Source organism: Danio rerio, chromosome 3, assembly GCF_052040795.2.
Source record: "Danio rerio strain M-AB ecotype USA chromosome 3, GRCz13ab, whole genome shotgun sequence".
In the NCBI taxonomy this organism is placed as follows: domain Eukaryota; kingdom Metazoa; phylum Chordata; class Actinopteri; order Cypriniformes; family Danionidae; genus Danio; species Danio rerio.
The window spans coordinates 51,282,758-51,308,566 of NC_141023.1; the positions used below are offsets into that span (position 1 = coordinate 51,282,758).

Below are 25,809 nucleotides of genomic sequence, written 5' to 3' on the forward strand. Positions count from 1 at the left end.
CACACAAACTCCACACCGAAGTACCAACCGCCTCAGCAGGGCCTCAAATCAGCAAACTTGTAGTTGTGAGGCGATCGTGCCACCCACTGTGACACCTTATATTTGAATAATTTTTAGTAGTAAAGCTTTTCTGCCATCTACTTTTGAACCCCCATTCATTCTGAAGCCAAACTCTCAAAAATGTTTATTATGTGGTAAACTGCATTAGATTTAACTCACTGACAGCTGATGAAATGAATGTGAATTATGGAAGCAAAATAATGCCAAATGTCTTTGAAACAAAACAGGTTGTTGAATAGCACTACATGAAAATTCAAAGCATTGAGTTGACAAGTGCTTGCATTTTAATCAGAGCCAAATTTATTACTGCCAATGTTATAAAAAGTGAATTTCTTAAGTGAAATTTATTTCATTTTAACTTTTTTACATTGTATTTTTTTATTGAACTTTTTAGATTTTTAACTATATACAACAAAACCCAAGAAACACTCAACAAAGATAAAAAAATCTATCTATCTATCTATCTATCTATCTATCTATCTATCTATCTATCTATCTATCTATCTATCTATCTATCTATCTATCTATCTATCTATCTATCTATCTATCTATCTATCTATCTATCTATCTATCTATCTATCTACCTACCTAAGTACCCACTCATCCATCCATCCATCTATCCATCTATATAATAAAGGTGTGTATATATATATATATATATATATATATATATATATATATATATATATATATATATATATATATATATATTAGGGATGCCACGGTTCTCAATATAATATTAAACCGTACAACCTCCTCGGTTCAATCCACGCTTGTGAATTTTCTCGGTTTTGCGTTTAAATAATTTATTTACGTTTTTATCTCCCCGAATTTACTGTGTTTGCCTCTAAATCCATGAACTGAGATGAGGAAACTCCTTCCCGGGAGTAAATATCCAATTACTATGCTCTAAAGTTAGGGGGCGCTTGACCATCATTCCATACTTTAAAGAGCCCATATTATACATGAAATAGGGTCATATCTTGGTTGTAAGGGTCTCTAACAACAGTCTAATATGCATGCAAGGTCAAAAAACACTTTCATTGTCTTATAATCTGCATTTATTTTTACCTAATTATCCCAGCGACTCCTGTATGAATCGTCCAGTGATTCATTTGTTCCTAAACCCCTCCTTATGGCGAAGTTAATCTGCGCTGATTGGACCGATGACTTTCTGTTGCGATTGGTCGACTGCCTTCAGTCAGAGAGTGAAATGCTCAACAGCTAATCAACAATTTAAAAGTAATCACAGTTCATACACGCTCCATAGTGTAGGCGTGGATTTTAGCTGCCACACACACACAAAAACACACACACACCTCCGGACGACCCCGCCCGCACCCGCCAGGTTTTAGCCTGAACCCGACCGCTCCCACTTATATTAAGAATTTGTTGTCCCGGTGCCCGACCCGCCCCGTTTTCTGCCCGCCGCGCCCGATCCCGCTAAAGAGCGGGCGAGGACAAAACCGAAAATCACCCAGCTAAACAGTCCAGACAGCCAAGCTGTCTGTATAAACACACACACAGCACCAAGCACACACACACAGACAAAGTTCTCTCTCTCTCTCTCTCTTTCTCTCTCTCATTCGCAAAGCAATATCCGCGATATTGCTAGACAGCCCGCTCCCGTCCCAAATTAAACCCGTTACCGACCGCTCCCGTGATTTATTCGGAAATTTATTCCCGCACTGCAGAAATCTGGTCGGGACCTCTACAACGGAGCTCCGTCAACAAAGCAGCACGCTTTTTTAACGTGACTTTGCGCATGATAAGAGAATATAGCCAGTTAACCTGATACAGTACACGCGGTTACAAGTAACAAATCACAACTAAATACATTTGCAAGCTAGAGTCAACGAGGCAACAACTTTAACTTAATCGCACGTACTTACACTTGAGAAATGGAGGAAGAAACCCATCCTGACGTCCATCAGTAAGTTACTCTTTACTGATCCTTCCGTTAACAAACGCCGATGAAGGTATCTTTGTAGCATGTAGTTTCCAGAAGTGTCCAACTGCTTGGTTATAATGCTGAGGTTTCATCTTTGGGTAGAGACTCGATAATATCCATCTGCAGTGTGACTTCAATCGACCGGCATGTTTGTGTGCGTGTGTTTGTGGGTGTGTGTGTGTGTTTCTAGGTTTCTGCGTCAGAGGGCGGGGCCTCAGGTTTGAAATCTCCCGGGCTTACGCGTGCACGTGAATAACTTGGTTTCGTTCGTACGTCATGGCGAAACACCTAATGACTCGGTATCAAGGCGACTCGTTTGAAGCACTATGAGTCGACTCTTTTATAGATGAATCAACAGTTTTAAACACTGTACTCTTACAGATTTAAGCCTTAGCTGGATACTTCACTTCACTTAGAGCTGTGTTACACACTACATGGAGGGGAATTTTCAAAAACCCATAATATGGGCTCTTTAACATTGCGAGTGGCGGTGAAGTGAGGCAGAGGCAACAGTACAAGAAAGCGCCGGCATCTTTTAAATCCGCGTTGTGAGGACATTTAAGTTTTGTCGGTCAGCATAATGCCAATAAAAGAAAAAACGGTGAACAAAAATAACTGTGTACAAGCATTGTTTTAACACGTATAACCATGACTGCACATCTGTAGCACCATCACCCAGCAATATCACTGTCTGAAGGCAGGATTGCAGAGAAGGTAATAAAGTCCTCGCTAAATCTACCCAACTGGTTCCGAGAGACACATAAAAATAACAAAGGTTTTTTGTCTAAGATTTGCAGCCATTTTCTGTGATTGGAGATGCAGACTTTTGTCATCTTATAAAAGCACTCGATCCGCGTTACAGACTACAGTCTAGCATTTTTTCAACAACGAGAAAATTAAGATGGTTTATTTATGTTTACTTAATTACAAATATGTTTATTTGAAATGGCCAATTTATCTTTATTAACTTCACATGTATGTTTATTTTTAAAATATGGGATTTTATGTGTTGCCCAGTTTGTACATGGGCAACCAGCAACTGTGAGATTTCAGTATTAATTTTTATTTTATACAATACACTAGGAACTAGTTTACTTTTCTTGGGTTTTAAGTAAAACAAAATGAGTATTGCAATAAATTGTTTTATTTTCTTTCTTTTATTTATCATATATATCATTCCCTGGCTTTCAATGTCTGGAACAAACTTCCAAAAATTCCATGATATTCCAGAAATTCCTTAACCTGAAAGCATCAGTAACTCACCTCATGTTTTAAGTTTGGCCGCTGCTGCTGCGCATAACAGAAAAGATTAACACCACAACTGCAGTTACAGTTTCTGAAACTGGAATTTATTTCCTAACATTGCACGTCCATTTTGAGACTGCAGTAAAACATTGTTGAACATTTAATTGGACACAAACAAGTTTATATAATATTGCGACACTTGTAAATTATATCCGACGACAGAAAAAAAACAGAACAGAGGGAAAAAAACACTGGCGAATGAAAAGCTCCACCACTGAAAAAATAAAATAATAACACTTCTACACAGACGAATGGTCCCATCAGCCCTGTGAGGGATGGACAGACGGAAACAGCGAGACTGTAGGGCTGAAACACGTCCTCATCAAGAAGAAGAGCAGGTCAGATGAGAAGGATTGTGCAAATCGAGTCTGAAAGAGTTAAACTCCTCTGCTGTGAGGATTGAGTCTGTATTCACGGAGAGCGAGCACTAGGAGGAGAAGAGACGCCCGTCCTCCTGAAAGTGGCTTCTCTGCAGAACCTTCACGTGGTTCTCGTAGATTTTGAGTGCAGGGCCGAGTCTGATCGATAAACCAGTCAAAACATCGCTGCGCTGCATCAGCAGTAAAGACTTGCCATCTATTTCCTGTTGAGAAAATAAAACAGACACAAAGTTAGATTTAAAGGGATAGTTCACCCCCAAAAAAGGAACATTTACTCAATATACACTCCCCTCAGGTGGTTTCAGAGATTTCTTTCGTCTGCTCAACACTAACAAAGATATTTTAAAGAATGTTGGAAACCTGTAACTATTGAAGTCAATGGTTATAGGTTCCCAGCTTTCTTGGAAAGTCTTTGTTAGGTGTTCAATAGAAAAAAGCAAGTCAACCCGGAACAAGTAGGGTCTTTTTATGTTGAAACGAACACTTTTATTTAGAAGTGCAGTATGTTAGTTTGACACTCAGTGGTTGTACTAGGTATTGCACCCCTGGTTTAAAACACATGCAAGTGCAGGTTGCCAGATTGTCGACATCAACAAAGTGCCTGACTATCAAGCCCAATGGCTGATTTAATACTTGCTCTAAATAAAAGGCATAAGACAGAAAGAATAATTACCATATTAAAAGGAGTTTTTGTTCTAAAAACTAATTGCCATTTTTATATGACATTTAATTCCATACTACTGAAAGCAGCAGCCGATAGTTTGACTCAGGGGTCCGTTCTTCGTACCTCGCTTAAATGATCTAAGATAATTTGGCAGATCCTGGATCTTTTAATCTTGATATCTGATCTCTGGCTAATTTGGTTCTTCAAACAAGTTCACGAATCAGATTAAAATGTCTGGATAAACTGATCTGAGATCGCTGCGTGTGTTGTGAAGGACTGATCTACACTGTAAAAAATTGCTGTTAAAAAACGGTCAGATTCTACGGTAAAATAATGTTTTTTTACTAAAACAGTAATATTCTGTTAAAAACAGTGCTTGCTGGGACACATTTTTGTTTTCGAGAAAGTAACCAACTGCAGAAAACTGTGAGCTAACAGAGTTCAGATTCGATGTTTTGAAGTCTGTGTTTAAAATCACACTTTGTGCCCTTGTTCACTATTTCATCAACTAGTTCACCAATATAGTTCACCTGACAGAGTTAATGAACACTAATGAGTGAATTCAGACACTGATGAACACCTGCTGTTAATAATCACAATTACTGTAGGAAAGAGAAACAAGAAACACAAACAGTGACTTGAGTTACAACATAAAATAAAATAAAATAAAACAGCTTCAGTCTCAGCAGAGGATCATTAAACAACTCCACAAACAACAGCAGACACACACTTATTACTGACTGATTTGACTTCCATACTATTCTCATTGAGATCCAACAGAAATTAAGGTGTTTTTTTTGTGTCACCGTAATAGAGTGAGGGGCTGATTTAGTTGGGCTCTTCACCCTTGAACTCATTTATTAAGACTTTCCAACTGCTGTAATACAGAGTTTACAAAACATTTGAACTATAGCAATAAAGTTGGGAAGTCAATAAATAGAGAAATCTATTTGTCTGAAATTAGTTCTGATAAATGTTATGGTATAAATCTGGATGAAGGGCCTCATGCAATAGATTTTATGCTTAGTTGCAGGTATTAATTTAATTAATGAGAAGTGGAAACAGAAAAGATACCTCCGTAATTACTTAACAGTTAAGAAATAACATACAAAAACAGTTCAGTCATGACAACTACACACTCAGACCTGATGAATCTGACCTTGTATCTCAACAATGGTAACATCTCAAATGTTTCATGCTGCAATGCATGCTGGGAGTGGCACGGTACAAATATCCCAGCATGCATTGCGGTATAAATAAATGTTGTATAACGGTCTAACAGTTTTCTTTATTTGTGTTTGATTCTGCTGTTGTTTATGTTTAGACTTTCAGTTTCCTGTTTGTGAGTTAAACTGTTAATTTTGTTAGTTGTCACCATTATTGAGGTTCATATGCTGATTATTGATGTCTCTTTGAGTGCAATTTACACCATAGAGCAGTGTTATTGTCCAAGATATTCTTAAAAACTTCCAGAAATCATTGCCATATAAAGTAAAACAATAGATATAACATTGAATAGGAGCAGTACATTTTATTATAGTAAATGAGAACAGACTCTGCCATTTAATAGCAACATGAACATCACCAGGTTTTTTTTTATTTTTTTGGCTGGCTTGCCTCAACAAAAGAGCTTTTAAAACAAAGTTCTTAACAATTGCAGCAGCCAATATATATAAATGTTAAAAATGTCAGGGCTAAGAGCCCAACTAAAGTAAACTCTGTTCTCCATGATGGTGACGTAAAACTTTTACTTTTTCTCAAGAAGAACTTTAGTAGATGTTATACAAAAATACATGTATTAAGTAATAAGTGTAGCAGGTGATGATGTTTGTAGAGTTGTTTAATCATCCGCTGATCATTTAAATGATTTAATCATTTGTTGTTCTTCAGGTTATTTCATTATAAAGCTGTGACTAAAGTTTTGTATGTTCTGTTCTTGTTTTTTCCCTTCAGTATTTCTTCATTTGTTCATTGTTAATCCTCAATTATCATTTAATTAGTCAGTTAATTAATGAATTTACTTCAGCTTTGCTACATGTTTCTTGAACACTCAGTAGTGTGGACACTTCAATAAAAACTGAAGTATATGCTCTGGGGTTTAAAGGGTTAAAAGTGTGAGAGGTAAAAACACAGTGTAAAAATGTATTTTAACAGGAATATACTGTTAATTTACACTACGGAAATAGACTGTAAAAAAACAGTAGATTGCTGGCAACCACAGCTGCCAGTAGATTACTGTTAAATCAAGGAAAAAACAGTATTTTACTGTAAAACCTGAAGCTAATTTCTTCTGTATGTCACCGTTGTGGAGGAGAGTAGAGCCAGTGTATGAGTTAAAGATGAACAATGAACTACTGATGTTATTCTGCATGTTTCTCTATTTAAAGACAGCGGCTGTTTAGTTGCTGATGCAGTCAGAATCTCTCTGGTGATTCCAGATTTACATGTATGTGTGCTGTTGTGAAAAATAAGACATTAGAGTTAAACCGAACTTTTCTAATTAACTAAAATAAGTTATCATTATAAGCATGCTTCTAAGCATATATAGCACATTACTTCATAAACTCATTCAGCAGTTGACCAAGTTGAGGCAGTTGCTTTCAGTGAGCAAAATGAGTTCCCTTGAGTATTGTGTAAATCAATGTAGTCCATGTATTTTTACAGCAACATACTGTAAAATAACAGTACATTGCTGGCAACTGCAGCTGCCAGTATTTTACTGTTTTTTAACGGGACAATTTTTAACAGTGTATAGATTCCTACAATCATGATCAGCAATGCAACGATTAGCTGACGGCACAGCAGCGTATTGACATCATCTGATTAATATTCAATTATGCATGTGAGCAAAATGACATAAAATTAGCAGTAAACGGTGTGTTAAATATGATGCGCAAATTACTTTTCACATAAGCCCCAGGCTTTACACATTCATGTGTCAAGAGTATTCGTCATGTATTTTAATGCATATCAATGTTTTTAGTTCTACATTTAGAAAACATTTTCTTTACTATATTAGCCTAGGCCTTCTCAAGGTTTTATAATCGTCGTTAGGAATAACTTTATAAACATTTTGCATCAAAAAAGCATTTTTATATCAGTAAGGTGTCTGCAACTTTTGCGAAGCATCAATTGATGATTTAAATTGATTTAAATCATTGGTATAGTGGTCAAAACACGTGCATGACTGCATAAATGATTATCATTTTTAAAAAAAGTGAATATTGTGCATGTATGCGTTTGTAATTAAAAAGTTAATTTCAATAAATTTTCTCTTTGAACCACCAGGTGGCAGTCTTTGTACTTTATTTCAGAGTGCAGATTGCATACGTTTTATTAATATATATATTGATATATATAATCTGACTGAATAAAATACGCTGTTTTCCACCAAGGCAACCCTGGGTGTTGAAATATGATTGGTTTAACTGGCAGTGGGTGGGTTAAAATAACCAAAATAACCAATAACCAAAAAGACAGCCGTTCAAAGCAGAATATCTGACTTCAGCATTATTTTTTAGATAAACAAGTATGTTCACTTAGCATGATTCTTGAATATCTACAAGCATATTATGGTATGTTTATGCTTTAGAAGAGTCAAAAACATACAGCACCTTTAACAATGACTCATTATTATTGATCAAAAGTGATGTGATGGTACAAAATGTTTTTTTTTTTTTCAAATAAATATGGTATCACTACTTTTTTACTATGTTTTTTATCAACCTAACATGACTTTGCTTAGCAGAATGGACTGACTAAACTTCCGAACAGTAGTGTACACAGTTCACATATGTCCAACACATCAAAGACACTAATAAAGGTTAACAATAAAGACTGTGTGTGATCACAGAATTTTCATTTTTGAGAGAACTATCCCTTTAAGATCTCATTTTTATTAGGAAAGTCATTTGTTTTGTAAAGCTTTTTTTTTGTATCCGTTCTCCTATAAAATTTGCATTTAAATAACAATAGGAATAACTAGTGGTGTAACAGATCACACATCTCACCGTTCAGATCACATTTTGGTTTTTTAGTCATGGATCTGACCATTTTTCAGATCAGCCAAGGGGAAGAGACAAATATAATTTGCTTTCCATGTATTACAAAAACAGTACTGCAAGACACTTTTGGTTTTAACAAACAGAACTTAGAAGCTGTAATTTTTTTATGAAATGAGGAAATAATCAGCTGAATAAAAATAAAATGTAAAATATTCAGTGCTGTGAACAAGTCACTGTTACTTCTGTTGCTGATAACGCTGCATGTAGAAATATAACATTATAATTTGTACAACCCATATTTATTTTTAGTCTCATTTTAAATAAAGATTCAGTTATTTACTCATTGCTAGATGGATAATTTTTGAAGACATATTCAGTGGCATATTTTTGAAGGCTGGTTGTCGCCTCTCATTGGTTAAATAATGTAACTGATGCCTTCAACTTTCATTTTTGAGTGATGTGAAATGCATATGGGCGACGCAGTGGCGCAGTAGGTAGTGCTGTCGCCTCACAGCAAGAAGGTTGCTGATTCGAGCCTTGGCTGGGTCAGTTGGCCTTCCTGCATAGAGTTTGCATGTTCTCTCTGCATCCGCATGGGTTTCCTCCAGGTGCTCCAGTTTCCCCAACAGTCCAAAGACATGCGGTACAGGTGAAGCTAAATTAGCTAAATCAGCTAAATTGTCTGTAGTGCAGGAGTGTGAATGAGTGTGTATGAATCTTTCCCAGTGATGGGTTGCAGCTGGAAGGGCATCCACTGCGTAAAACATATGCTGGATAAGTTAGCGGTTCATATTGCTGTGGCGACACCAGATTAATAAAGGGACTAAGCCAAAAAGAAAATAAATGAAATGATCATCATTTATAATTTATGTTGCGTGGGTGTTGAGATCCCAATCTTTTAATGATTATTCATGAGGCTTACACCGAATGCATTAATACAGGCTAAACAAGTGACAGAAAACACCTTTGATAATCTAAGAAACCCACCAAATTCAAAATAACCTACCATAATTTTATCTGTCATCATTTTATTTTACAGACAAACCTAAACGTTTTCATACATGTGATTTGAATGATGCTAGTAGCGATCTCTCTGCAACTGTTAGAAATTTAGGATTAATCTACAAGTAAAACAATGTATTAATATGCAGGTCTCGTGTGTTCCGAACCCCTAATAATGATTATGAACTATTAAAAATAGAAAAACAAAAAACAAAACCTTACGATTTTTGAAATTTGGTGTCAAATTGAATTACCATAAGTCAAAGGTCTTAATCTCAATTCCTGGAGGGCCGCAGCTCTGCACAGTTCAGCTCCAACTCACACCTGATTAATAGTCTCTAGTAGTATTGAACACCTTGATTAATTGGATCAGCTGTGTTTGATTAGGGTTGGAGGAAAACTTTGCAGAGCTGCAGCCCTCCAGGAATCGAGTTTAAGACTTATGCCATAAGCCAAGGATTCATAGAAAATTTGAAATTTGATTTGACAGCTTACAGTTCAAAAGTTAGAAGCATTTCAAAATTGCAACTTTGGACAAGTGGTGGCGCTTGAGTTTGAGAGCAGGGGTAGTCCAAACTCGGTCCAGGAGGGCTAGTGTTTAGCTGCTGAGTTTAGCTCCAAGCCTCCAACCTGCTTCTAACAACTGCCAAGTTTCTAGTATTGACCTTATTCTAAAATGTGGAAGTGCGCCTGTTTTCGCGATTGTCTTAGAACTTCCGTTTCAGTCGCCTATGGGAGAAATGACTAGGAATAATAAACGGCAAAAAACGGTCAAACTACTTGCTCTACAAACAAATGTTTGCATGACTATACAGACCAAGTGGAATAATATAACAAGGAAATATCAGTTTGCAACATCAAGCAGCGAAACGAGCAGTTTTTAATGTCTAAACATGAATGGAAATGAATGAGACCGGAAGTCTCGTGCCAAAAAGATTCAAATGGCTGCGCCCGCTCGTCCGCGGAGAATAAGGTGAATATCTAGTGATAGCTTGATTAGTGGGTTCAGGTGTGTTTGATTAGGGTAGGAGCTAAACTCTCCAGGACACCGGCCCTCCTGGACTGAGTTTGGACACCCTTGAGTTAGAAGGTCCAAATTTGCTGTAGTTAATAAAGTCGTTGTCCTCTATCAGTGTACCAAATATCATAACTTTTCAGGGCTCGAAATTAACCTTTTTTCTTGATAGCACCGGTGCTCCTAACTTTAAAAATTTAGGCGCATCAGCCAAAATTTAGTGGCACACACCAATTATGAAAACCGTTACTACACGTTTTATACAAACAGATTTATTGCATTTGAAATCAACACTAATAAAACTAACAAGCAAAAAAATATATATGCATGTGTGAGGAAAAATGTGTCTCAACGAAATCCCGTTATCACAAGAAAATTTTTATGTCAATTTTTAAATATTTTTAGAACATAACTGAGTCACCAAATTATACACGGTTCACTCACCGGCCCTGAACCTACTGCTTGACATGGTTTGAATCTGTTAACGATTTAACAGTGCTGTTCTCACGGGTAGTGTCTGATAGTGCACTGATGCTTTTTACCTTATTGACCTTATTCTCCGCAGACGAGCGGGCGCTGCCATTTGAATCTTTTTGGCACGAGACTTCCGGTCTCATTCACTTCCATTCATGTTTAGACATTAAAAACTGCTCGTTTCGCAGTTTGATGTTGCAAACTGATATTTCCTTGTTATATTATTCTACTTGGTCTGTATAGTCATTCAAACATTTGTTTGTAGAGCAAGTAGTTTGACCGTTTTTTGCCGTTTATTATTCCTTGTCATTTCTCCCATAGGCGACTGAAACGGAAGTTCTAAGACAATCGCGAAAACAGGCACACTTCCGCATTTTAGAATAAGGTCAATACTATACCTTATTATATGAATACGTCATGTTAATACCACAATATACAGCAATACCGGTCTTTTAATGAGTAGCGATATTAGTTTACTCAGCGCAACAGCGTTTGCGATGGTGTATGTGTTGCTAATTTTTACAAATAGCAGAATCTCTCGTGAGACGTGCAAGATGTGGCAAACAGTTACCTCAAAATTCCATCCCACAGACTTTTCATAGCAGACTTGAAGCCAATGGAAGTCTTTTATCCACTCTTCAAAAAGTGTTGATAGTGGATTAACATTCAGCACATGATCACTACTAAAATGTGTCATTATTTGTAACTTTAGATGATTTCTAAAACAAAATCTATCAGTGTTATTTTCATTCTACTCTTCAGCGCTTTACAGTTTTTCGCGGTAGTAGCTCTTCCTGTCATCCCAAGCCAGAAGCATTGACTGAGTGATTGACAGCTGATATTAACCAATCCTTTGGCGTTCAGTTTTAGAGCAGTGGGCAAATAAGAATAGCGTAAAGGCGGGGCAAGCATTGCAGGCTTTGTTTACTGCAGCAAGTTGACATGACAACTGTTCCTGAGCACTGTTTCGCGTTTCAAGTACAGAGATGCATTCTGCGTGAATAACTCCTAAATCAGCACATGTGGTGAACACTTTGCAGTAAAAACTGGTCGCACACAACAATTTTATGCACTCGAACAAATGCTCCCAAATATATTTTGAGGTCACATAGATAAAAATTTGGGCGCAAATAAGACCAGAATGGTCGCAATTTCGAGCCCTACTTTTAGACGAACGCCTGCTTGGGCCCTAATAATAATAATAATAATCATCATCATCATCAAGATACAAATCAATGCAAAATGGGGTCTGCAAGATGTGGGAATGATTGATTTTTTTGTCCACTCTCTTTAAAAAAAAAAAAGAATCAGGAAATATTGGGTCCATTCTATCCTTATTAGATTGTGCAGAGTAGAAAGAGAGCTCAGCTTCTTATCAAAGAGCTGTGGGATGATCCCGAGAGATTCAAAGTTAATTTCAGGATGTCAGTGGCTCTGTTTGATACTGAGACAAGCTGTTCCTCCTTTGCCATATTCTGCCTTTTGGCTTTCACTTGTACAATGGCTCGCAATTGTCAAAACCCCTCTCAAAATGCTTGCTGTGGATATGAAAAACTCAGAAAATCCAATTAAAATGTTTTAAAATTTTTTTTAATGACAGATTAAAGTTTCGGAGGCAGTGTGTAAACCCAATTGACACAATTAGCTGGTTTGAAATTTTGGATGCAAATAATTTTAGTTTCAGTAGGTTTCATGTTCAAAAACGTCAGGTGTGTTTTACTGAAGTACTAACCTGTGTCCTGAAAGCCAGCGCCTGCTCAGGGAAGCCCACAGACGTGAAGTATCTGGCCACATCAGCCACGCTCCACAGCAGAGGGTCCTGGCTTATCTCTTCTTTTATCACATCACTGAAAATCAACAGATACACACCTTTGTGTCAGAAAAACACCCAGAAAAGTGCTGGAAACATTTCTGCTTGATGCCACAGAAACTTCTCACTACTAGATCTGTGGCAAAAATTCTGTTCTGAGATTTCCTAAATGAATCTCTATTCTCTTTCGAATTGATTCTGAGATTAGTTTTTATCAGCAGGTGGCACTCTAGGTTATTTTGAACAGCCGACGTTGCTCTATGCTAGTTTTTAGCAACAAATGTCACTTTAGGCTAGTTTTTAAATCACTAAATGGCAGTCTAAACTAGTTTTTACAGCAGATGGTGCTTTAGGACAGTTTTTTTACCAGCAGATGGTGCTCTAGGCCAGTTTTAACAGCAGATAGCGCTCTAGGCTAGTTTTAATAGCAGGTGATGCTCTTGGGCTACTTTTTTAAGGCAGCAGAGGGCACTCTAGGCTAGTTACAGAGAAGACTGCTAGTTTTTAACAACAGGTGGTAATCTAGGCTAGTTTTTTACATCAGCAGATGTCATTCTAGGCTAGTTTTCTAAGCTAGTTTTTAACAACAGGAGATAATCTAGGCTATTTTTAAACAGTACACTCAAATTCTTATGAGGAAGTGCACTTGTACTTTTAGCTGAGTCCTGTAAACTTGCTTTTATTTCACAAGATTAATGTAAACAGCTCACATTCTTGAATTCACTTAAACCTTTTCTAGATAAATAGAAGATATAAACTTTTTGTTTCAGGTTCAATGTCCCACGAGCCTGTTTCTGTGTTCGAAAATCGAGTCTAATCATGATTAGAAGACAGATTGATGCGGTTGATGTATTGGTCTTCTATGGAAAAGGATGAGGCAAACCTCTCAATTTAGGCGTCAATCTACTTTCATACTCTCAACTATGGTCATGAGCTTTGAGTCATAATGGAAAGAAGAAGATCTTGGATATAAGCGGCTGAGTTTTATTTGCAGGGCACACCCTATAGGTAGTAAGAGGGAACTCGAAAAAGAGCCACTGCTCCTTCACATTGAGAGAAGCCAGTTGGGGTGACTTGTCCCATAGCGAGGAGACCTATGGGTTCTCTCCTGAAACTGCTGCTCCTGTGACCCAGCCACAGATAAGTGGCAGATAGTGGATGGGTATTTGTAAGGAACTGGATACAAGCAGTATATGGCTGTTTTTAAATCATACAGCATCAACTGCTGTTAAATAACTAAGCTCAGAATCAATTTAAGAGAATGATGATGCATTTTGAAATTAAAATTAAAGTGGTATCACTAACACATCACTACGAATTTAAATCTCAATATTTTCAGTGTTTGTTGCTAAATATATACAAAAATGGTAGCTTTCACTTACTTTCCATTATTTATCTCTCCACTGTTAATGGTTTCTTCCTCGGCCACGCTCTTGGATTCTTTATTGCAAATTTCACCTATAAAATCACAAATAACAGACAATGAGTTGACAGATACAGAAACTAGACTTGGGGCAAAAAAAATCTAACAAATTTAACATAAATGAACCATAAAATGGCACTGTGAAAATGACTGAATAGCATTGACTGCAGCATTACATTTAGATCAGTGCACTTTGCACTAGATTATCTTGCAGTGTTGAGAATTATATCACACACATCTCTGTTGACCTCATAAATGCATTGTCCCAAAAGAGATGTTAGTTACTGAGATTTGTGGACTAGAAAATTCTCTCATCATAAACAACAAACAGAATTATGCATGCCAAAACAGCCAATGTATTTTTCAAAACATAAAAAAGAAAATAACAATAAATTAATAAACTAAAATGAATAAGCTCAAATATGTATATATATATAAATACAGTTGAAGTCAGAATTATTAGCCCCCTTTGATTTTATTTATTTATTTATTTTATAGTTCCCAAAGGATGTTTAACAGGGCAAGAAAATTTTCACAGTATGTCTGATAATATTTTTTGCTTCTGGAGAAAGTTTTATTTGATTTACTTTGGCTAGAAAACAATCAGTTTTTAATTTTTTGAAAAACATTTTAAGGTCAAAATGATTAGCCCCTTTAAGCTATATTTTTTCCCCGATAGTCTACAGAACAAACCATCTTTATACAATAACTTGCCTAATTACCCCAACCTGCCTAGTTAACCTAATAACCTAGTTAAGCTTTTAAATATCACTTTAGGCTGTAGAGAAGTGTCTTGAAAAATATCTGGTAAAATATTATTTACTTTCATCATGACAAAGATAAAATAAATCATGTATTAGAAATGAGTTACTGAAACTATTATGCTTAGAATTGTGTTAAAAAATCCTTTCTCCATTAAACAAAAATTGTGGAAAAAAATAAACAGGGGAGCTGATAATTCTGACTTCAACTGTATATATATATATATATACCTAAAACTTATTTCTAATTACTGATTTATTTTATCTTTGCCATGATTACAGTAAATAATATTTGACTAAATATTTTTCAAGACACTTCTATACAGCTTAAAGTCACATTTAAAGGCTTAAGTAGGGTATCTAAGGTAATTAGGCAAATTATTGTATAACGATGGTTTGTTCTGTAGACTATCAAAAATATAGCTTAAAGGGGCTAATAATTTTGACTTTAAAATGTTTTTAAAAATTTAAACCTGCTTTATTCTAGCCAAAATAAAACAAATAAGACTTTCTCCGGGAGAAAAAATATTATCAGACATGTTGTGAAAATTTCCTTGCTCTGTTAAACATAATTTGGAAAAAAATGAAAAAATAAAAAGCGAGCTAATTATTCTGACTTCATATATATATATATATATATATATATATATATATATATATATATATATATATATATATATATATATATATATATATATATATATATATATATATATATCACACACATACATACACACAATAATAGCTTCTTTATATTTGCAATGTAAAAAAACATTTTTGTTGATCTTGATGCAACAAAATATCTTTTATTTTAATTTATAACAAATTAGAAGTATTACTACAATTAAATTATAACAATTTTTGGCATTTAAGTAATTAATTAATGTATTACCACAATAACGCATTAACTGAACTTTATATATTGCTAATAATATTGACCTTAGAAATATTTACATTTATCTATATATCCTTACAAATTGCTGAGGTCAAAATTATTAGCTCCCTTAATCTTTTAACTGGCCCACCAAGAAAAAATATTTTGGATTGCATTTAATTCCTCATGTCGCTGGTTTACACACTCAATGCATGGTTTTGCAAGGCATCTCATCATTTCTGAAAATCTTGTCATATGGTTGATATGTCGGTTTAGTTCCAACACACTTACCTGTAGGTTTCAAACAAGCTTGAAGGACTTAGTTTGATCAGGTGTATTTAATTAGAGTTGTAACTAAACTGTGCCTACCTGCGGCCCTCCAGGAACTGAGTTCGACATCTGTAGATCAGTGTTTCTCAACCTTGTTTCTGGAGGACCATTAGCACTGCATGTTTTGCATGTCTCTTTCGTCTGTCACACCCATTACAGGTCTTTCAGTCTCTGCTAATCAGCTGATGATCTGAATCAGGTGTGTTTAGTTAAGGAGACAAGAGCTGCGTCCCAAATGGCATACTTATGCACTATTCTATGCCGTTTTTTAGTATAAATAGTGTAAGTAGTGTGTTCGCACTGAAAAGTCTAAAAATCATAAGTGCACTTTAATTACCCGGATGATGCACTCATTCAGCCGGTAAACTGAAGTGTGGAATGATGGACACTTCACGCACTCAACGACCGCAGGTTCGCTCAAGTAGCGGAAGGGGCGGAGCTATCGGGCGCACATGTTGAATAACTTTATTTATTTTGGATGGTGAAAGCAAAATTCTCCTATAAGAGTGATTATAGCGCCTCCCGATGGTGAATGCGGATATACTCACGGCAGGTATTATTTGATAATTCAGTCGTTTATTTCACGGATTTGTCAAATGTCATTAGGGAAACAGTTTGAATTTTCGCTTATTAAAAAAAAATTTGTGTGCCATTTGGGACGACACTGCATACATATCCTATCCTGTTGAGTGTGTAAGTGCATAAGTACATAGTGCATGAGTGCATAGTGTGCCATTTGGGACGCGGCTAAGGAAAATGTGAAGAGCTGGTGGTCCCCCAGAAACGTGGTTGAGAAACACTGGTTTAGATGATAAAAAAGCTACTTGTATTCCAAAAAAGAAACATAGGCCCATTTTATAAAGTATCTTACAGGGCTACAGAAATGATTCTGGAGGTCAATTTTTGGCTCTAAATAAAAAACAAAACAGTTTATTACTTCCTGACTGGAAGTGAAAGTCAAAGCATCCTCACCCTCCTCGGTGTGATCAGAGACAGCATGAGAGCCTCCGTCTGACTTCACCGCCTCATCCTGAAGACAAACACACATGGTGAGACACAGAGGATCATGACAGATGTGCTGTGATTGAAGCACAGGACGGATGTGCTTACCAGGGTGACAGTGCGCTCTGACATCAGCTCATCATGGGTGAGTGTGCTCTCCTCTGCCTGCAGCCCATCCTCCACTTTCAGAACCGGGAGACAGATGGCCTGCGGCTGCTGCACCAACACCACACAGCCTGCAGGTCACAATCAAGACACAAGGCAAGCTGAAATCACTCCAGTCTCACACCTACACACACCAGTTCTGATCAAGTCTGTCTTTCTGTTAGACGTCTGTCACCAGTTAATGAAAGGGAGGGGAGAATTTTTTCTGTTATAATGTTAGAATTAAAATGAAAATTGTTCTTCATGACTCGAGTACCTGTGTCCTGCTGGCCTGAGGGCTGCATGTGCTCAGGCAGAGTGTAAGCGCTGTCGGCCTCCTGCCGCAGATCATCATGGGTAGGAGAGTTCTTGGAGGACGTGGGTGAGGGCAAAGGCAGACTGGTGTTACTGCTGGTGATGGGGCTCATGCTGATGCCCGAGTCAGCGGTGCTCTGAGCACACATGGCATCCAGACTGCTCTCGTCCCCCTCCTCGTCCATACTGCTGTCCATTCCGGCAGTCGTGGACATCTCATCCTGAAACACAGTGCGCCGTTATTATTGTTGCTACTATTTAGAGCATTCTTTGATCACTGTTAAAGGGTTAATTCACCCCCCAAATTGTAATTGTTATTAATTTATCAATCTCATGTTCTAAACCCCTGAGACCCCTCAGGGTTCAACACTAAAGATTTTTTCTACTGGTCCGAATATTTTCACTGGCTCCACAAAAAAAAAAAAGTACATAGCTGTTAATTAGCCACATATTTTAAATAATATTTCGAAAATAATGTCTGTGAATTTAAAATTTAAATGTAGAATTTAAAAATGTTAATTAAATGTATAATGAACAAATTTAAAAGTGTTATGCAAACAAAAATAGAAAATACTGTGCAGGTATATTAAATTATTTAACAAAATGTGGCTGACTTGCCAAACTGATGGCAAACTATTACAATTTAGCTTACCCAATTAACCTATACTGCAATGTCTATGACCTTGTTGGGGGATCGAACCAGCGACCCAACGACCTTCTTGCTGTGAGGCGAACGTGCTACCCACTGCGTCGCCTTAAATAATTATTGAATTATTTATACAACGAAGTCTAAGTAAGCAGTGCTATTTACATTTGATTATTTAATTTTTGTATCTAAAATCTGACTAAATAGTATTTAAGTCATCTAGTGAACTTTTATTCATATCACAATATACAGTTAGGTCCATAAGTATTTGGACATTGACTATACACCAACACAATCTATTTGAAATGAAACAAACAAGATGTGCTTTAACTGCAGACTGTCAGCTTTATTTTGAGGGTATTTAAATCCAAATCAGGTGAACGCTGTAGGAATTATAACAGTTGAGCATATTGTTTAGCTATGCATTTGCTAAATGAGCACTGTGCTATGTCCGAACTGGCCGCACTGTATTTTTGTATAATCAATTTCCATTCTGTTCGTACATAACTTAATTCCTTTGAAATAACAATTTTAATCTTTTTTAAGTTCCTTGTTTTTATTGTTGTGATTACTTTTTATAGTTTTACGTACTTTATGTAAAGCCCTTTGAATTACCATTGTGTATAATCTAGTCTTGCAGTGACTAGATAAAATGAGAAAAGGAAAATGGACATAAAATTATTTTTCAGTGCACTTAAATGCCAATAAGTACAAAACGTTCACATATTAAGGCAATTTGTGATATTAGTATTTTTATAAGCACTCATTCTTAAAGCCAAAGTAGATCACAGGCAAGAAGAAAGACATTATTGAGGGACTGGCAGAGCAGGGTCAATCAGGGTCCAAGTACCATTCGGTCATTTGATTACTCCTTTTATTTTTTGTGTGCCTTCAGAATAAACAGAAAAACTAAATATTGACTGTTTTTCTGGCGTTTCATTTTCCAGAATAAAAGGAATAATCAAATAAACGGATGCTACACAGACCAATCAGATGTACAGTGTCAGGTAGGAATGTTGGACTAAGATCTTTCATGACAGACTCAACAAGATACTAGAAATATTCCTCAGAGATTTTGGACCACATTGACATGATTACATCACGCAGTTACTGCAGATTTGTTGGCTGCACATCCATGATGCAAATCTCCTGTTCCACCACATGCCAAAAGTGCTCTATTGACTGATTTCACGCGACCGCCATTTTTAAAAGCAAAATCGAGGCTGCGGTGAGAAGAAACTTAGAAGTATCGTTGGAAGGTACATAGGAACGTTGTGTACCTGGCTGTATATCTCATCAGCAAAGAGAAAGCGAAACAAATTTATGATTTCACCACCTTCCGAGTGACCCGAAGGTCCGTTCTGAATGAATAAATGGTGAATATAATAAGGGATATCAGAGCTCATTTTCAGCTAAGTTAGGGGAAATAGCACTAGTTAGTAATGTTTTCGTTGCCAAACACATGTTTTAGATGCCATTTATCAAACTCAAGTAATGAACTAATTCTTTCACAATATTAGACTTGTCACGATACTAAATTTAAAAAAAAAAACATCAATTTCCCATTAACATTTAAGGCACTGTCGATGGCTTTCTTAAAACAGCGCTGATTTGCCATTGTGTTCACCAGTGCTCAACAGAAATTACTGTGATTGGCCGAGAAGTCATCAGTTCACCCTCCATTTTTTACCGAGTACAAACACAGACGAGCGATCTGATTGATGACTCGACTGATCTTCACAGCTGCTTTGTGCTCCAGTGTCCGTGTATCTATGGACACTGGGTAAAGAGCTGTAAACTGATGAGCACAGGTGAATACTTTGGTAAATCAGCGCTGTTTATGAACGCGCTCAGCAGCGCTTGACTGTTAACAGGAAATGGACAATTTTAAAACTTCAGTACTGAGACAACACTATTACAGACAAAACAAAAGTGAGCAACAGAGGACTGCAGTGTTTTATCGCTCACCGGGTTACACAGGCTAAAGCAGGAAAGCGTCCCCATGGTGTTTAACTGGTGTCATGAACTGAAGCCTAGGAGGACACTTGAGCATATTACTCTTACAGAGATTGAGATGTTGTTTGAAGCTAAGTTGCTTTTAACGATTTAAATTAAACTTACTGAATGATATTAAAGTGATGTTTACACCATTTCTGCATTTTGAAATCTCGGCAACAGCTGGAGGTTTGTAGTCCACAGCATGTTACTGCAATGTTTACAGTGCTGATCCTATACTTCTAGGTTTTCTTCCCACCCCAGCCTCACTTTGGTTCTTTAAAGAGTCACGAAACACCAAAACACATCTTTTGAGCTGTTGACAGTTATATATGTATCCCACACTGATAAAAACACTACTAGGACACATCTCACTAAAAAGTGAAAATTGGTAGTTTTTGCGTTATTTCGAGCAAATTCGTACTTCCGGTTTGAAACTAACTTTTGAAGCTCGTCTCCTCTTAATAAAGACGCGGTTCTAGTTGCTGTGGATTGTCCTGTCTCTACAGATTTGGTAAGTGAGCGACCAGCGGTCTTTGTTTATTCAGTTTGTTGGTATCGAACTAACTATTGCACTGAGTGCAAACATGTTAGCACCACAACCAAACTATTACCGTCGTCTAGGATTTTCACCGCATTTTGTGACCGGAATAACACATGCGGCTTACCTGCCGAGTGCATCTAAGTTACAGAGAAATGCAGAGTTTATTTTTTTCTCTCATTCACCATGCGGTATCAAACATTGCATGAAAGATACACGCTTACAGCAGTTCCTCAAATCACAAATCTTGTTTGTCATGAGGGGCGCGAATGAATTCCCTTAATGAAAGTACCAAACTGCAGTTAAAGTCCACCATTTAATAATTTGGCAAATAATTCGATTACAGATGTCCATGTAAACACAGTCACTTTCTCCCCTGTGTGTGTGTGTGTGTGTTTTGACTCTGAAACTCAGCGCGTGGTCAAATCGACACTCCCACATCATCCCTCATTTGCTCCTCCGACACGCCCACTTTTGTCTTTTTTCAAAGTAGAGGTCTGAAAACACCCTGCTGAAACGAAGGGGTTTCATGGCCTTAAAATGGTGGCCGTGTGAAATAAGCGCATTGGATTGAGCTCTGTTGACTGTGGAGGCCAATTGAGTACAGTGAACTCACTCTGTCGTTCTAAGAACCAGTCTGAGATGATTTGCGCTTTATGACATGGAGCGTTATTATGCTGGAAGTAGCCATCAGAAGATGGGTACACTGTGGTCATAAAGGGATGGACATAGTCAGCAACAATACTCAGGTAGGTTGTGGCTTTGACACAATGCTCAATTGGTACTAACTGGCCCCAAGTGTGCCAAGAAAATATCCCTGACACCATTACACCACCATCACCAGCCTAAACCATTGATACAAGGCAGGATGTATCCATGCTTTCATGTTGTTGATGCCAAATTCTGACCTTATCATCCGAATGTTGCAGCAGACAGGCAACGTTTTTCCAATGTTCTATTGTGCAATTTTAGTGAGCCTGTGCAAATTGTAGCCTCAGTTTTCTGTTCTTAGCTGACGGGAGTGGCACCCGGTGTGGTCTTCCACTGCTGTAGCTCATCCGCCTCAAGGTTGGACGTGTTGTTTGTTCAGAGATGCTCTTCTGCACACCTCGGTTGTAACGAGTGGTTATTTGAGTTACTGTTGCCTTTCTATTAGCTGGAACCAGCCATTCCCCTCTGACCTCTGGTATCCACAAGCATTTGCTCTCACAGAACTGTCACTCACTGGATATTTTCTACTTTTAAGACCTTTCTCCCTAAAAATGGTTGTGCGTGAAAATCCCTGTAGATCAGCAGTTTCTGAAATACTCAGACCAGCCAGTTTGGCACCAACAACATTGCCACCTTCAAAGTCACTTAAATCACCTTTCCTCCTCATTCTGCTGCACTGTTGGAACTGCAGCAGATCCACTTGAGCATGTCTAGATGCATCGATTTGCTGTCATGTGATTGGCTGATTAGAAATTTGCATTAACGAGCAGTTGGTCAGGTGTACCTAATAAAGTGACCAGGGGAGTATATGTACGTTAGTTTTAAATTTCTCACATATCATTTATAATATACTTTTTTAAAAGCATCTAAATAACCAACTTACTAAATATTAACAATATTTGATAGAAAGTTTCTAAAATTGAAATTTTACAACTTTTTGTTGTGTCCTGTGTAGTTAGGAGTAGGATACATGTAAACCAAAAATATAAAAACTACAAAATAGAGAATACACGAGGCAGTGGCGCAGTAGGTAGTGCTGTCGCCTTACAGCAAGAAGGTCGCTGGTTCAAACCTTGGCTCAGTTGGCGTTTCTGTGTGGAGTATGTATGTTCTCCCTGCCTTCGCGTGGGCTTCCTCCAGGTGCTCCGGTTTCCCCCACAGTCTAAAGACATGCGGTACAGGTGAATTGGGTAGGCTAAATTGTCCGTAGTGTATCGGATTAATAAAGGGACTATAAATAGAGAATACTTATTTTAGATGGAAATATTTTGCAATATTACTGTTTTTTTCTACTGCATCCACTGGTGAAACGTTAAAAAGATCAAGCGTCTAACACTACACAATTTTATCAATACTAATGGTTTCCAATATCTAATTTATCTAAAATATACACAGTTAAAACCCAAATTATTAGCACTCCATAAATTTTTTATTCTTTAAAAATATTTCCCAAGTGGGCGACGCAGTGGCGCAGTAGGTAGTGCTGTTGCCTCACAAAAAGAAGGTTGCTGGTTTATGCCTCAGCTGGGTCAGTTGGCGTTTCTGTGTGGAGTTTGCATGTTCTCCTCGCATTCACATGGATTTTCTCCGGGTGCTCCGGTTTCCCCCACAGTTCAAAGACATGCTGTACAGGTGAATTGGGTAAGCTAAATTGTCTGTAGTGTTTGAGTGTGAATGAATGTGTATGGATGTATCCCCAGAGATGGGTTGCAGCTGGAACAGCATCTGCTGCATAAAACATATGCTGGATAAATTGGCGGTTCATTCTGCTGTGATGACCCCCAATTAATAAAAAGGACTAAGCCGAAAAGAAAATGAATGAATTAATATTTCCCAAGTGTACCTTAAAAAAAAGGAATACAAATAAAATTTAAATTTAAACCCTCTTAGAGTGAACTATATTCAAATGCAGATTGTATTGGCTAAAAAGTCCTTCTAAATGCCAGGGTGTTTCACATATTTACCCCAAATTTTGGTTTTAATGTTGCAGTTTTTGTGTTTTGAGTTACAATGTATATATTTGCAGGTGTTTCTATTTTATAGATTGTTTTGTTTCATGTTGTTTGACATTCTGTGTTTCCCAGTGATGGGTTGCAGCTGGAAGGGCATGCGCTGCGTAATACATGCGCTGGATAAGTTGGGGGTTCATTCCGCTGTGGCGACCCTTGATTAAAAAGAGACTAAACCAAAAAGAAAACTACCTATAATAAACTGTTAAATGGCAGATGTCCATGGTCTACTTAATTAAATCAAACACTGCTGTTTCGGTGAACTCGCTGGGGCAATAACACTGGAAATGTTCACTAGTGCAAAAATATCTTGAGGAGGGGGGTGAGGGGAGACAAGCATGATAAACAGTCAGCTGATGGAAGAAAGAAAACATTAGCATGCCAACATGACTTCACGATTAGCAGTAGCACAATCGAACAGTATTTCACGCTGAAACAAATACATTTCGACTATTAACGTTACACTTTAAGATTACGCTCAATCCGGCCCAATGAACACGGGATTATCGTGGGCTCGAGTGAAGGCCGCGCGCACTGTTTATCCACACAGCAGCGAGCCGCAAATTTCTCTTCCTCCATTTTTTCGTAGGCTTCGAGTGTCAATTATTGAGACACTTTGGACTATGGTGTTAAAAGACGTGCTATTGGAGTAATACGCAAATCGAAATAACTTATTTTATACAGCATGAGCAACATTACGGAGCAAGCTTGCTGATGGGAGGCGCGCTGAACTCGGACTAGCGGCAGAGTGAAGGGGGCGGCCTCATGTATATTAAGTAACGTAACGTTCAGAATCAAACAGAAGCGCGCGGGCTTATGAATATTAAGTTACGCAAGTCAGAAAAAAGCGTGCTGCGGTTATGAATATTAATCAGCCACGCCACTGGCGAACTTCAGGCAGCCTCGTTAATATTCATAAACCCGCCCCGCTTCGCTCTGGAGGAGCGCTGCCTGTCTGAGACGAGCGCGTCCCAAAGCAAGCCAATGTTAAACGTGGCTATAGCCGACATTTTCCACGTGAAAACAACTCCAGAACTAACGTTCACCTCGGCTCAACGCATAAAAATGTAGGGCAAGTCCACGAGCCCAACTGACGACTTCGTTCGCACTTAGTTCGCGTGCACGAGCATAAAGGATCACAGCAGCCCTTTCTAATTACTCGCGCTTCAGTGATCTCCATTAACTGTCGTATTGACTGTCACGACCGGGCAAGTGCAAATATGCAGCCTATAGGTAGTACATAATCGCTAAGATAATTATCTCCGCCGTCAAAAAATGCGTCAGTCGGCTGAACCGTAATGTTTTGGCTACTTTCCCCCAGCGAGTTTGCATAACTAAACACGGATTTTATGGCGAAAGTTAAGTTTTGGCACTCAAGACAGCGCTCAAAAAACTCGCCCTGAAAGATTGTGAGCTCGCAGATCAAGCGCTTCCATTGTTGGCGATTTTCCGCCGCTCCTGAATCTCCGCGCCGCTCCCCGTCTGCGCCAGTCCGCGCGCGCGCCTCCTTCTCTCTCTCTCTGTGCGTGTGCACTTGCCTTCATGTTTGCAAGCGCTACAACAGTTCAACTCGGGAGAAAACATTCGTTTTCTTGCCCGTCACTCCAGCAAAAGCAGCGCTCGCTTTACTTACTTCCATGTCCTCCATGTGATCCTCATCCACGGGACCCTGCGCGCTGTCGCCGGCGCTCCAGTCCGCGGGAGAAGGCTGTTTGCCCGCACACTTGCTCTGCTCGGTTCTCCTCCTGCCTCTAAGCACCTTGGCCGCGTTGCGATAGGAAACCGAGCCTTTATAGTTGACTTTGAGCACCGCTTGCTCCTCTATCAGTTTCTCCAGCTCTGACCGGGTTCGGTCCCAGTCCGAGCCGTGTCGTCTTTTCACCATTCTGCAGATCCTATCCAGGTCCGGACGCGCTTTCCTCGACCTCAGCGAGTCTATGGAGCCCAGGATCCATTCGCGGTACGGCTCAGACATTATTCTTGCCGGGCTTCGGGCTCGCTGGAGTGGATGAAGTGCGTCAATGTTGCCTCTGACGTGACGCTCGCAGTCTTTCGAGCCGCGGTGCGAGCGCGCTGGAGAAAAAACGGAAACATACTGTACGCGTGCGTTGATCACATTGAGCGCTTTTAAGGTGGAATGCGCGAGATGCGCGTCCCGCCACTAGGACATTTAAGGTGGACTTGCGCTGTTTTGGAATGCGTTCAGCTTACCATTTTTGAAATAATTGCGCATTATGAGTGAAAACGTTTTTCATTTATGTCCATTGTTTAAATTTGCTATCTGCCTTAAAAATATGTTTTAGAAAACCATGTTGGCAATAGAGTTAAATGTCAGTGAGCTATCCAAACAGCATTAGTGCCCTTCCATTTCATCAAACTCATCACTGTTTTTC

General features: G+C 38.2%; 1 protein-coding gene and 1 long non-coding RNA gene across 3 annotated transcripts in view; one reads left to right on the top strand and one right to left on the bottom strand.

The window, feature by feature from the left end:
* LOC147846039 (uncharacterized) overlaps positions 1–25,809 on the top strand; it is a 531,070-nt gene that overhangs the window by 83,264 nt on the left and 421,997 nt on the right. The gene's annotated exons all lie outside the window — the stretch shown is intronic.
* On the bottom strand, positions 3,339–25,535 carry samd1a (sterile alpha motif domain containing 1a). The gene is given in 7 exon segments (NM_001316989.2): positions 3,339–3,899; positions 12,588–12,702; positions 14,048–14,123; positions 17,026–17,083; positions 17,164–17,291; positions 17,477–17,735; positions 25,050–25,535. Coding segments are annotated over 7 exon segments (1,134 nt in total). The 5' UTR covers positions 25,392–25,535; the 3' UTR covers positions 3,339–3,743.